Here is a 14252-nt window from a genome sequence, read left to right on the forward strand (position 1 = left end):
GGCATCCTTTTTCCCCAGAGGATCAACCAGAGAGAATGCAGTGATTGACAAGTGAATTTGCTACAGTTGTATTTGACCTGTGATGTTTTCAACTCTAGAAGAGACAAGGAAGGACGTTTCTAATATAATGGAGAAACTAAGCTAATGGGGTCAAAAGACAGACCGAATGAGCTTGGCAGTTCTTGGTTCTTTAAAATCCCAACAGTTGAGCATTTATGCTATTTCAAGCAACATGGGCCAGATTACAGTATATCCTAAACCATGTTGTTTAACCCCAGGCAACTTTAAGATGTGTGGGCTTCAACACCCAGAATTCCCATTAATCTTGCTTGGGAAACTGTCCTAAACTACTCTTATTTTGGCTCCTGCCCAACATTTTAGACCCCACCCCTCAAACTTCCAGTGTTTCATTCCAACTTCCCCTTTATCTCTCAAGCTCCACCCCTTAGACCTCTCAATCTGTTCCAGCCCCACCTTCTCAGTCCCAAACAAAAACAGCAATTAGCTTTAGAACTGTCCATAATTCTATTTTTAGTTTCTTTCGTCAGATACCCTCCTGCTGATGGGGAAGCAAATCCAATTTCCTATCTTTCTCGCCTGTTAGAAAAACAAAATGCAGCAGTCAGGAGCCTTACGTAAATCCAAGGACAGATCAAAGAGTGCAGTTAATTAATTACTTGCATGTAGGCAGGGGTAGGCGTAGTCAGTGACACACTGACATCATTAGATTGGAAAAGAATGAGGTTTTTTTGTGCATTTAGGGTCTTAATTTTGCCACACTTTTCTGTGAAAATATAAACAGAGCCGGTTTAGTGTAATGGTTAAAGCACCAAGCTAGAATCCAAGAGACTGTAAGTTCTAGTCCTGCCTTAGGAGGTGACAATTGGGCCAGTTTCTCTCTCTCTCTCTCTCAGCCCAACCAACCACACAGAGTTGTTGTTGTTGCTGTGGGGAAAATAGGAGGAAGAAGCATTATGTGTGTTTCATGCCTTGAGTTATTCATAAAAGTAGTAGATGTGGGTGGGATATATAAACCTAGTCCCTCAATACACAGATACAGGGACAATCATGAAGTTTTAAAAAATCAGCAGTTTTGTCACCCAATCTCAGTAGCACAAGTTCAGACTGTTCAGGGCACCACCAATATGGGAATTGGGTTGTGGCAGGGGCATTAAAAGTCAAGATGATGGCTTTGATCATATGGTTGAAGCAGCCGTCTTCAATTTCTGTCTCTCTCTCACGCACACACAGACATTTAGACACATTGTTTTGTCTTATTTTATTTTCCCCCCTGTGCTCTTCCCTTACTTCAAAATTATCTGGCTGTGATGGCATTGAGTTGCATCTCACTTTGCTACAAGTGGTCCATAAATCCCTGCATATCTGCACAGTAAGCAAACAGAGGAGTTTGATGCATTTATCAACTAAATTATAGGCTACAAAACAACTGTGGATGGCTTTCCAAATTTAAAACAATAAATACAAAACTACTCTAAAAGAAAAAAATATATATTCAAGGAGCAAAATCACCCTTCCAAATTCCCCAAATCTTCTCTAGTCCATCTGTCCCACTCAAGGCTAGTGGGAAAGTCATTTAGCTTATCTCCTTCTTTGAAGTGTTTTATCAGCTCACATGTCAGGGAGCTAAAGGCCATATTTTCCATGCCCGGCTAACAGATGAAATCCACTGTGTTCCCATTAGTTTAACTGAAAGCACTGGGTTTCTTCTGCCAATCCAATCTTGACTATATGCAGCAAAATGCACGTTGCCAAAGGTTAGGCAGTCTGAGTGTCAAATTAAGCAGTAAAACCAGTAAAACCAGTGAAATTCAGCTCAAGAATTAGGTGCCTCTGTGTGTGTGTGTGTGGAATTAGCCCATTTAAAGAACATAGGATTTTTATCTTTGCTTAGTAAAAATAAATTCAAAGCCCATGATAAATTAACGAACGGCTCCAAATTAATGTCTGAAGAAATAAATCCGATGCAGGAAAACCCATTCCCAGCTTGTAAATGGAATTTCCATCCCCGCAGGAACTGAGTTTAAGAAAAATAGTTCAGGCATGCATCTTAATTCCCTGAAGTTTTGCCCAACACCCAAGTAGATCTCAGGAGAAAATATTTTATCTTTTGCAGTGGAACAGAAAAGCCTTATTCTAAATTTGAAAGTTCGATTTCTAACCTAGTGTCTTATTCTTTGTGATAGGGATAAATCCAGTAAGCATTACTGCAATGCACTCTACATGGGGCTACCCTTGAAGAGCATTTGGAAGCTTCAGCTGGTGCAGAACAAAGCAGTAGAGATAGTAAAGGGTGATGCTTGTTTGGCACATGTAACACCACCCTTGATGAGCTGCATTAGTCTCCAATGTGTTTCTGGGTGTAATTCAAGGTGCTGGTTGTCAGCTTTAAAGCCCTTCATAGTTTGGGACTATGTTACTTGAGGGACAATCTCTCCCTGGTTGTTTCTACCTGTTTATTTCCGCAATCACTGGATCACCAGAACTATTCAGTGGACCTAAGGAGAAAGTTCCTGGTGGAACAATTAGTCAATGGAACAGCTTGCCTGTTGTTGGTGCTCCATCGCTGGTGGTTTTCAAGAAAAGATTTGACAACCATTTGTCCAGCATGGATTAAGGACAGGGGGTTGGACTAGAAGACCTCCAATGTCGTTTCCAACCCTATGATTCTATGATTCACCTGAGACAGAAGTGGGCTTCATCTGTCTTGGTGCTTTACAAGTTGTAAGCTCATATGGTGAGGAAGAGCTCTTTTAAGGGGAGCTAATAAAAATGGCAACTAGTTTTCATCAGAAAAGGGTGTTTTTTTTCCTGCAAAGCATTTCCATTATCAACATAATTCAAAGTCCTTAATAACAGTTGTGGTTTCCCCCTTCCACCAAGTAGAGCAAAAGAAAAAAATAAATTAATGACGGAGACATGAAGGTTTCGTCCACATGGTCTCCTTCCAGCACTCTTATGGAAACCACAGACAACAAAGGACATTGAAATGGCCAATAAAAGTGTGGGCGGCCAATTGAGAGAAGTCCCGCTTCTTCAGCTGAAGGCCTTCAGCTTGCTCAGACTGTCAGCATACTGGAAGTCAGTGCTGTTCTCATAATTGTACATGTCCAGCGCCACCTCACAGCTCTCCCGGACTACCTGCTCTTCATCCTTGGCAAACGCCTCCAGGGTGGTCAGGCAGGACTCCTTAGCAATGGAGCCCAAAGCCTCGGCGCACTCATGGCGCACCATGGGATTCTCTGCCACGTTCTCCAAGGACGCCGTCAGCTGTGGAATGCTGGCTTCCTGCTGCATCTGGCCCAGCACATAGGCAATCTCATGGCGGAAGAGGGCACTGCCACACTGGAGGCCTGGGGAAAGAGAGAAGTCACCTGGACTAAGAGGCGAGAAGAGAACCTGCTTGGTAGTGTTAAGTGTGGTGGAATCTGACATTGGAATGCAGGAGGGAGGGGCTGTTTCCAAGGGAGCTAAGAGGCAGATCAGCACGGAGGGCCATTTGATGGTTATGCAGCCTGTGCTTGAGCCTGGCAAGATTAAAGTCAGGTCCAAGGAACCAAGAAGGCTTAATTGCTGAGAGAAGTTTCTTTATTGCTTTATTATTTTTAATGTTATTTTAATTATTTGCAGCCTTTCGTTGAGTGACTGCTTGAAGTTGCAACGGCACTGGAAAAAGCAATTTATGACCGTTTTCCACATGGAGGCCCGTTGCAGCATCCCCAGGGTCACATGATCAAAATTTGTTCATCAGTTGCTTGGCAACTGGATCATATTTATGACGGTTACAGTTTCCCGGGGTCACGTGATCTCTTTTTGTGACAAGCAAAGTCAATGGGGAAGCCAGATTCACTTCACAATCGTGTTACTAACTTAACAACGGCAGTGATTCGCTTAACAACTGTGGGAAGAAAGGTCATAAAATGGGGCAAAACTGAACAACTGTATCACTTAGCAACAGATATTTTAGACTCCATTGTGGTTGTAAGTCAAGGACTACCTGTATCAGGTATATACTGTGAAAGTTTTAGGCATGATCCCTTCTGGGCCTCTTTCGGCAAACCAAGGACCCAATGCTGAGCTGCCTCTTAGCTCCCTCCTGCATTCCAGCATCGGTATCTCAGGATTGGCTGTTCTGATAGCAGCGACTCAGGGATACAGGAAAAGAAAAGTGTTCAAGTGTTTATTTTGAGGCAGGCCCCTGGGTGCATAAAACCAGTGATTTGGGAAATTGGGAAATGTTCTTTCCTTGAAGGAGGAGGTGCTTCCTCCCTCAGAAATCAAATCCACCTCTCTAACTGGGCAGAAGAAAGATCCCCACAGCTTCCATTTCAATACCTGGGGTTGGATCCTCTTCAGTGGAGATACCAAAGACTGAACCCAGGACCCACTAAATCTAAACATGCTCTGCCAACTAACGATGGTACACTGTTGGTTTTTAATTCCAAAGGTCACACAGGAATAAATATATATCTGAGGAGGAGGTAACTCCTACACATACAACTCTCTTTAGCTATTTCCTAACTCTTCCGTAGAAGGGTGATGGGCCAATCACACTGAACTTGAAGACCCATGTCTGAGCCATGAACGGTGTACTGCGGAAGGCTTGGAGTTTGACCAGGTTCAGTCACTGAATCATAGTCTTTTTCCAAGAACCGGAAAGGGTTGGAGGGAGCCAAGTCTGCTGAGTGGGAATACCCCCATGGACTGGAGATAGGGTCAAGATGGATTTTTGAGGCTATTGGACGGAAGTGAGATTCCAAATAAAGAACAAGATGTACACTTCCAAATAGCTAAGCCTCTGTGTGTTTACTTGGAATTAGGACCTATTGAGGTCTTACTCCAGATAACAACAGGAAAGATCACCAGGCTGCCTAAGGTATTTGTTACATAGAACAAACAGAGCTTCTACAGAAGTTGTACCCTGCCACAAAAAGTTAAAAAGAAAAATTCATTTGAGCAGACAAGTATCAGTCTGCACAGCAAATGTGCTTTAAGGGAGGCTGTATTTAGCTGCAAAAATTCCTGAAACTTGTCATAATTTGCAAATTACATTACCACTATACATCAAACTATAACAAATTTTTAGTAGCATGAATTTCTCATTCATTATTTATATTTCAAATAAAGTGGGTGACGGGAAGAGAATAAAAATGGGTTGCCTGCTGTTAGCACAGCCTCAGTTCTCCACCGTTTCCAGCTTTGCGGTCAGGGGGTGGGTGGGTGATGGTTCGCGCAAGCGGCTGGCTGTACAGCTCCATTTCCACTGCAGCGTGCTTGTGCGCCTGCCACACATACAATAGGAGCGTGCACACATGCGCCAGCTGCTCATTCAAGTGAGGATGTGCATGTGCACTCGCCAACCGTTTCCACAGCCCAGTTGCAAACCCCTCACAGCCCACTAGTGGGCTGCAGCCCACAGATTGGGGACCCTGCCTTAGGCCATTTCCCCTCTTACGATTTAAAGTGTTTTCCTAACATCACTCAGCCATCCTTGGAAAGATACAAAGGCCATTCTCAATACTGTTATTTTGATACTATATTGCGTCATTGAATCTAGAAGTTGATCTTAAGCACTAGTGAAGAAATGCCCCAAGAAAGTGGTTTTTAAACTTTTCCTTCTTTAGCCAAAACCACTTACCAGACAGTCCTTTTTACCCAACACATTTAAAAACACTTTTTAAAGGAAATGGTTCTCAACCTGTGATCCGCAGGCCCCTGGGGGCCACAATGTTATCACACGGGGTCCACGACAGTTTGACAAAATGTTATGATTTAAATCTTGAATTAAGTTTTGGTAGTGTGTGGCCATGGTCTATGGCCACAAAAGATACTTAAAGGGGGTCTATGGTGAAGAAAAGGTTGAGAACCACCACTTTAAAGAAATTTAAATATTCCTGTTGTGATTGGGTAGTTGGTTCATGTGTCATCACCCAAAGAAAAAGTCACTTTTACCCAATTTTAGGTAATTTACCCAGGTTTGGGATGCACTGCCCTAAGAGCAGCGCATTAGATACATAATGAATCTCCAACTAAAGTAACAATTTCAGAAATGGCCAAGTGTAAGTGGGTGTATTCAGCATTTGATTCATTCATGATGCATTCCGGAAAATGGATTCTATGCTCCACCCCTTCAAAGAAAATCACAGCTCGGGAAAATATTCTGCCTCAGATTCTTGAGCCAGGCTTAGAAAGTCAGCTGCTTACCATCAGCAAGTGCCAGAACAGCAGCTTCTCCTCCAATGTTCCGTAACGCAAACATAGCTTGATAGCGCTCAAAGAGTGATCGTGACTCATCCAGCAGGGTGAGCCTCAGTTTCCCCACATCCTTCTCCTCAGCAGGAGGTGCTGGATCCACAGAGGAGTAAGGGTTGACGGCAGAGTTTGCCTTGTGCTCCTGAAACCATTCCAGCCTCTTCACAGCCAGCTGACATGTCTCCGCTACCTACACAGGAGAGCAAATGGACATGCGAAGATAGTTTTTGCCAGGGTTCAGAAGTCTTCATGGAAAGACAAGGGCTAGGGTGGTAATGGTAGCGTTGCAAGCTGGTGGTCAATACTTTCAAATTAATGAAAAAGATCTCCAGTGGGAGGTAATGGCTTTACAACTTTCCCCTAAATGTAGGATTAAAAAGTATTAATAAATAATAGATCTAAAATTAAACAGGAGGATATTCCAAAATAATTTATGTTTTTTAAAAGGCATTCTTTCTCATTCTTCTAACAGGTTTAAGAATACCATGAATAGCCAAAGGCAGGGAAAAGGGAGGATCATAGAAACAAATAAATCCAGAGTTCTCACTCAAGGCTCAAATATTCAGATTCAAATTATGAAGACTCGGGTCCTTTGAGATGTCTATATTTCTGGGAAATGTGGAAGAAAAAGAGGACAACCAGCAGCAAGGTGGATGGACTCAAGTTCCAGTGATGGATAGGTTGCAAAATCTGAAGGACCAGGTTGAAAATCTGAAGGACACATAATCCTGGAGATGATCCAAAGGTGCTTTTTCAAGAGGCAACTGGAGTTTCTGGTTTTTCTTTGAAGAAATTTAATTTCTCATCCAAGAAGTTTCTTCAGCTCCAACTCCAGCTTCTTGGATGAGAAGCAAAACATCTTGAAAGAAAAACCAAAAAGTCCAGTTGCCTCTTAAAAAGAAACACTTTTGGGACAACCATGACTTGGATGACTGATAATCTCCACAGACAATCCTGGACAAGGTGGTTATTATGAGTCAACACCAACATAATAAATTAAAAACAATTGTTTCAAAATGTTTTATTATTCTATTTTGGAACCATGTATCCCATTTTTCAATTCAGCAATTTTGAAGGAGTTATTGGGGTGACGCAATGGCTCAGCGGTTAAAGATATTGGGTTTGTTGGCTGGAAAGCCAACAGCCCAAGTTCAAGACTCGAGAGTTTGTACAACGGGCTGAGCAATTGTCCTCGCCCTAGCTTCTGCCAACCTAACAAATGTAAAGTATGCAAATGCAAGTAGATAAATAGGTATCAGTTCGGTGGGAAAGTAATAGCACCCTGTGATGTCATGCTGGCTACATGACTACGGAAATATCTTTGAACAGCGCTGGCTCAATGGCCCTTGAAATGGAGATGAACACTGCCCCTTATAGTCAGCAACGACTAATGGAGTAAAATGTACAGGGACTCTTTTATTAATTCATTTATTAATGGAACTTGTATGCCGCCCTATCTCCAATGGACTCAGGGCGGCTCACAACAATTGAAACAAAACAAACAAACCATTAAAACAAAAATCCAGGTTAAAATTCACAAAAATTCAATAAAAACCAGTTAAAATTCTATTAAAACCCCCATCAGTCCAAGGCGGCCAGGTGCAATAGCCACGTTTTCAGGCCACGGCGGAAAGAGCAAAGGTGGGGGGCCACCCTGAGCTCCAGAGGGAGTTGATTCCAAAGGGTGGGTGCGCCCACAGAGAAAGCTCTCTCCCTAGGGGTAGATAGCCGACACTGTCTGGCCGACGGCACCCTGAGTAGGCCCTCCCTGTGGGAACGCACAGCTGTTGCTGGCTGCAGATGGTCCGCCAAATATCCCAGGCCTAAGCCATGTAGGGCTTTATAGATAATCACCAGCACCTTGAATCTCACCCGGAGGACAACCGGCAACCAATGCAAGTCACGCAGGAGAGGTGTAACGTGGGAGTGTCGGGACACTCCCACCACAACTCGCGCGGCCGCATTCTGCACCAGCTGAAGCCTCCGAGTGATCTTCAAGGGCAGCCCCATGTAGACAGCATTGCAGTAGTCAATACGGGAGATGACCAGCGCATGAATGACTGTGCGTAGGGCATCCCGGTCCAAGTAGGGGTGTAACAGGCGCACCAGGCGAACCTGGGCAAATGCCCCCCTGGTCATGGTCATTACATGATCTTCCAGATTTAAGCGTGAATCCAGGAGGATGCCCAGGTTGCGCGCCCTATCTACAGGGGGCAACACCTCACCCCCTATAACCAAAGATGGAATATCTTGTTCGAGCCGAGATGCCGGTACCCACAGCCACTTAGTCTTGGCAGGGTTAAGCCGAAGCCTGTTTCTCCCCATCCAGGTCCGCACTGCATCCAGGCACCGGGACATCACGTCGAGGGCATCACTGGGCTGGTTCGGGGTGGATATAAAAAGCTGACTATCATCAGCATATTGATGATACCTCACCTCGAAACCACGGATGATCTCCCCCAGCGGCTTCATATAGATGTTGAACAGAAGAGGAGAGAGGACCGACCCCTGGGGCACCCCACAAGTGAGGGGTCTCGGAGCCGACCTCTGCCCCCCGCCAACACCGCCTGCGAATGTCCCGAGAGGTAGGAGGAGAACCACTGTAGAACAGTGCCCCCCACCCCCAACCCCTCGAGGCGTCGCAGCAAGATACCATGGTCAATGGTATTGAAGGCCGCCGAGAGATCCAATAGGACCAAGACAGAGGAGTATCCCTTGTCCCAGGCCCTCCAGAGATCATCCACCAGCGCGACCAATGCCGTCTCTGTGCTGCACCCAGGCCTGAACTATAGGAACTATTGATTTTCCTCATTCCCATATTTACCTCAACAACAGGATCTTCAGAATATTGTTTCAATATATCAAGTACTTTTGGATTTCCAATGGCACCCAAAGCTTCACCTATGGAAAAAAAGAAAAAAGTAGGAGAATGAACACAGGTCAGTGATGCAAGAATTCTTTGACATGTACAATCAATACAAAGATAACAACAGCAATAACTCTCTTGAATCCTTCAATCAACTGGTAGCCAAAGGTTGCTAAATTAAAAAAAAACCACAAAATATAATCAGAATAATTATAGATATTCAAACCAAGGACAGCATAATGTACAGATACAATCCACCAAGACTGGTCATTGAAACAAATTTATTTCAACTACTGAAGGAAAGGAACACAATGCAGATGTGCGGAAAAAGCATTTACCCATATTAGCCAACAGGAATTATTGTGTGCCTTTTTTCCTAAGAAGAGAGATATATAAAACTAAAATATTGTATTTAAAATCTTCCCCATCAACACTAAAATACTAGTTAAAACAACAGGTATTTAAAAGGATTTTGATCTTAAGGCAATGTAGCAACTATTTAAATGGTTGTATTTTGAGTTCCCATAGAAAACTGGGTAACATTGGGACATGCCATGTTCCATTTGAGAGGATTGGATGCTCCCTTCAGGTGGTTCTAACTGCAGGCCCCTTAAAATTGACCTTAGCTAACAGCAGGTCTCCATGAAAGGGAGCAAACATCAATGCTCTAGGGCAGGGGTTTCCAACTTGGCAATTTTAAGACTTGTGGACTTCAGCTCCAAGATTTCCTCAGCCAGCATTGGGCCCACAGGTCTTAAAATTGCCATGACTGGAGACCCCTGCTCTAGGGCAGTGTTTCTCAACACACATCTTAAAAGTTGCCAAGGTTGAGAAACACTGCTGCTGATGATCTTAACTATTTTCCTCTTTGAAAACTGCAATCATCATCAGGGACAAGGACAAAAAGTAAGCCAGTGACAGTAACTTAAGATTCAAAATCATAGTTTGTTAGGGGGGTCTTAGGACTGTCTAAAATGTGTCATTTAAGTTGATACCGTTCTTGACAAACAATTGCTTTTATAAGGCTTTTTTTTTTTGTTAGTTACATCTGTTCTGAAGTGATCCAGTCTTTGGGACCGAATGATGAGAAGAAACCCAAACCTGCAGAGGATTTCCTTCATTGGCTTCATGTAGACCAGCTTTCCTAACCAGGTGCCATCCTGAATATCAAGTCCCCTAACCATCTTCAACTTGACAGCAAACAGTTCCCCGCTTCTCACCTGCTTCATGGCGCACCATGGGTTCCTGACATGTGTTCTGGAGCACATCAATGAGGACTGGGATGGCCCTCTCATCCTGCATCTGGCCAAGGCAGTACGCCAGCTCATGCTTCAGGAGAGCCGAGTCATCTTCAAAGGCTCGACTGATCCACTCAATGGCAGCTGGACCCCCCAAATTACGTAAGGTGAAAAGTGCGCGGAAGCGTGCCTTCAAGGATTGTTTGGGGTTCACCAGAATCTGGCCAATCAATTCAACTTCTTTCTCTTTCACCATCATTTACTGCTTTGCTGGTCTGAAGATCCAGGGGTGTTGACTTTAAAAATCTGGAGGACCTAAACAGACAAAAAAATAATAAAAATGAAAATGTCTAAGCAAATGTCATCTTGGAAGCAAATCGGACCTTGTGTGTTTTTTTAGAATGGAAAAGAACAGCATTGCCATTTTATAAATTCATATACTGCTCAATAAAACAAAATAGCAGCATAAGAAATCCACTACAAATCAGGACAATGTGCATATGTATATGATCAATCTGGAGCAGTAATTGTACACAGATCTTAAATATAGAAAAATGCATGCACAAACCCATTTTCCTCATGCCATCTGTCAATCTTTCTTAGCTTCTCCCAGTAATTCTCTTTTCAAAATTAAAAATACAGATATTACATGCAAATTCATACAGGCTGCTTAATCTTTTCTCTTGCCACTAAGAAATTTGCCCTCTGGCTTCTCAGTAATGCCATGTTGTAGCTGAGAACTGCCACAAAAATTTTCTGCCAATGTTGGTGTCAGCGTTCCAGAAAACCCCCCACTCCAAGTAAAGACGCGGAAGCAAGCATTTTCCAAAGTCCTCTTTACTAAAATAGGCAAATTGGCACATCTGGGGAAAACCCGAATCTGAAAAGCCCGGGTTTTCCTTCAGTAAGTCAAAGCTCCCAAAACCATCCCCTTTTCCACCCAATCGGTCACATGCTCCAATCAACGTCCGTTCCATCCCGATCCAGCCCCCTGACCACTCCTTCTCCAGATGTGGGATCGCCCTGACCTTGACCGACAGGAAGAATGCTATTATGTCTACTAACCTCCTCTCCTACTTTCCCACACATGAGAAGGTGGCAGCATTGGAGCTTCTGGCCTAATATGGCTTCCAAAACTGACAGTTGGACTGTGTAATGCAATAAAAAGCATACATTGGAACATTACTGTAATACTGGAGCCTGAGTGGCATAGGAGGCTAATGCCTCCTAAGGCAACATTTAACATCCAGCTGCCTGCAATTACTGCGAGTTCAATTCTCACCAGGCTCAAGGTCGACTCAGCCTTCCATCCTATCTAAGGTGGGTAAATTGAGGACCCAGTTTATGGGGGCAATAAGCTGACTTTGTATAAATATACAAAAGTATGAAGGCTATTGCATAATGCACTGTAAGCCGCCCTGAGTCTCCGGAGAAGGGCGGCATATAAATCAAATTTAAAAAAAAAAAAAATTGCCAAAATGATTATATTTGAGAAAAATGGAGTGAACAATGTCAGAAATAGAGACTGAAAAACAAGAAGAAACAGATCAATTTGTATACCTTGGTAGAATATTTACCAAAGATGGGAAAATGGATTTAGACATTTTAAGACACGTGAATGTCGACAGAAAAGTTGTTAGATTGTATGTGGACCATTCCAAGGAATGAATGCCGGAAGAAAAACAAAAGCTGTTATGTAAAAGAGTGTGTTTGTGGCCAATGTGGTATATGAATGGGAGAACTGAGTAGGCCAGATGAAACAAGTAAATATAAGAGCCGGATATCTGTAGAGATTCTCAGTCATCCAAGTCATGGTTGTCCCAAAGGTGCTTTTTCAGGTGGCAATTGGACTTTCTTGTTTTTCTTTGAAGACATTTTGCCTCCCATCCAAGACGCTTCTTCAGCTCTGACAGGATAGTGGGGAATGGAAGGATTTATATTCCTTGCAGAAGCTTCTTCTGAAAAAGCACTTTTGGGACAACCGTGACCTGAACGACTGAGAATCTCTACAGACTTTTAGCTATACAATTTTGGATGAACACCCCTTTGAATGGTGTGGGAGTAGGAATGGATTTCCATGGGGGGGGGGGGATTGCAGACTACAGGAACCAGGAGCACCACTCAGGTGACCCTGAGGACACAGATAAACCTCCAAGTGCTTCATCTACCCTCTAAAGCAGGGCTCTCCAAACTTGGCAACTTAAAGACTTGTGGACTTCAATTCCCAGAATTCCTCAGCCAGCAAAGCTGGCTGAGGAATTCTGGGAGTTGAAGTCCACAAGTCTTTAAGTTGCCAAGTTTGGAGAGCCCTGCTCTAAAGGATGCAGATTACCAGCTGTCTGCAAGGAATATAAATCCTTCCATTTCCCCACCATCCAGTCAGAGCTGAAGAAGCTTCTTGGATGGGAAGCAAAATGTCTTCAAAGAAAAACCAGAAAGTCCAGTCGCCTCTTGAAAAAAGCACCTTTGGGATAAGAGCCGGATGTAGTAAAAATCCAATTAAATGAATGTAAACTGAAAACAAATAAGAGTAAGCTACAGAAAAGAATTGCGACAGATGGCCTGGTCAACCAAACGCCGTGTAAAATTGGGCAAAGAGGAAGGGGAAAACTGAGAAAGTTGAAGTTGGATAAACTGTAGAAAGAAGATTCCAGAACAAGTAATATTCGGCTCTTCCATTAGTCCCTCAGGGCACGAAGCTCACCTGCCCCCTCCCGTTCTGTTTCCATAGCAACACGGAACCGCGAGGTCTACCCTACTCACCCGACCCTCACACGCGTTCTTCAGCAGCGCATGCGCACTCACCTTCGAGGACGGGCTAAGGGGCGGACGGAACCAAAAGGCAAAAAGGAAGAGGGGACGCGAAGAAAATCTGTTCCTTTCCTCCGGGCTGTGTATACTCTCGTTCTTGTTAAATATAGTGGAGGAAAAGAGGATAGAATGATTTTTTTCAGAAGCAGCTGCTTCAAATGAAACACAATATTATTATTTTTTCTTAACCCCCCCCCCGAAGTCAACGACTCCGATGTGAGTGGAGCAAATAAAGCGCCATGCGCATTGGGACCAGAAAAAAAAAAGATGACTCCTCTGCCAGCTCATAGGCTGATTCGAAGGACGATAGATCTATAGTTTTACAAACTCACCCTCGGCTTTTGGATTTGAGGGTTGACTTTGGAATTTTTTTCCCCATTTAACTCTACCTTCTTACTTCCTAGCCAGCATGCTTGGGCCACTCGTTTTAAAGTTGCCAAGGTTGAGAGAAGCAACGTGGAATGAAGGAGAAACATCCTAACAGTGAGGACAATTAACCAGTGGAACATCTTGCCTTCAGAAGTTGTGGGTGCTCCAACACTGGAGCTTTTTAAGAAGAGACTGGACAGTCACTTGTCTGAAATGGTAAAGGATCTCCTGCTTGAGCAGGGGGCTGGACTAGAAGACCTCCAAGGTCCCTTCCAGCTCTATTCTGATGGAGAAACACTGCCATGGAGTTGACATTTGCTCCCTTTTCTGTATTCATTCACTCCTAGCGACCATATAAATCAGGGAGTGTCCAATCTTGGCAAATTTAAGACTTGTGGATTTCAATTTCCAGAAATTTTTTTTGAAAAAAGTTTTTTATTTTATTTCTTATAAATATATTGTAAATGTACATCCTCTTATCCATAATTAATCCCACATATACATATATTTTCTAAAGAAAAAGAAATTAAAATTATATTCGGGGTTGCTCTTCTATCCTTTCTTCTCCCTTATTTTACAACAATCCTCCTTCTCCTTCTTCTCTCTTTCCAGAATTGAAGTCCCCTCCATGCTGGGGAATTCTGGGAGTTGAAGTCCACAAGTCTTTAAATTTGCCAAGATCCATGATTTATATGGTT

General features: G+C 43.4%; 1 protein-coding gene across 2 annotated transcripts; it reads right to left on the reverse strand.

Annotated features, from left to right (window-relative positions):
* Nucleotides 1-1279: 1279 nt before the first annotated feature.
* On the reverse strand, nt 1280-13171 carry DOHH (deoxyhypusine hydroxylase). Of its 2 annotated transcripts, none has more exons than XM_070931788.1 (5): nt 13138-13171; nt 10357-10689; nt 9095-9171; nt 6223-6460; nt 1280-3371 (listed from the first exon to the last, which is right to left on the reverse strand). In XM_070931788.1, the coding sequence occupies exons 2-5, from the start codon at nt 10631-10633 to the stop codon at nt 3055-3057; spliced, it is 909 nt and encodes a 302-aa protein (XP_070787889.1). In that variant the 5' UTR covers nt 10634-10689; nt 13138-13171; the 3' UTR covers nt 1280-3054. The 2 variants fall into 2 exon arrangements, with proteins under 2 accessions (XP_070787889.1, XP_070787888.1); XM_070931787.1 differs by having other exon boundaries at nt 13079-13142.
* Nucleotides 13172-14252: the final 1081 nt, after the last annotated feature.

The sequence above is a fragment of the Pituophis catenifer genome, unplaced genomic scaffold (genome assembly GCF_029215685.1).
Source record: "Pituophis catenifer annectens isolate HBS135680 unplaced genomic scaffold, rPitCat1.0.hap2 SCAF_1, whole genome shotgun sequence".
NCBI lineage: Eukaryota > Metazoa > Chordata > Lepidosauria > Squamata > Colubridae > Pituophis > Pituophis catenifer.

Coding starts and splice junctions, on each gene's coding strand:
- DOHH (XM_070931788.1), bottom strand. CDS start 10,633: ATGATGGTGAAAGAGAAAGAAGTTGAATTGATTGGCCAGATTCTGGTG. Junction 6,461..9,094: donor CTGAAGATCCTGTTGTTGAG/GTAAATATGGGA, acceptor TCTCCTGTGTAG/GTAGCGGAGACATGTCAGCT. Junction 3,372..6,222: donor TGTTCTGGCACTTGCTGATG/GTAAGCAGCTGA, acceptor CTCTTTCCCCAG/GCCTCCAGTGTGGCAGTGCC.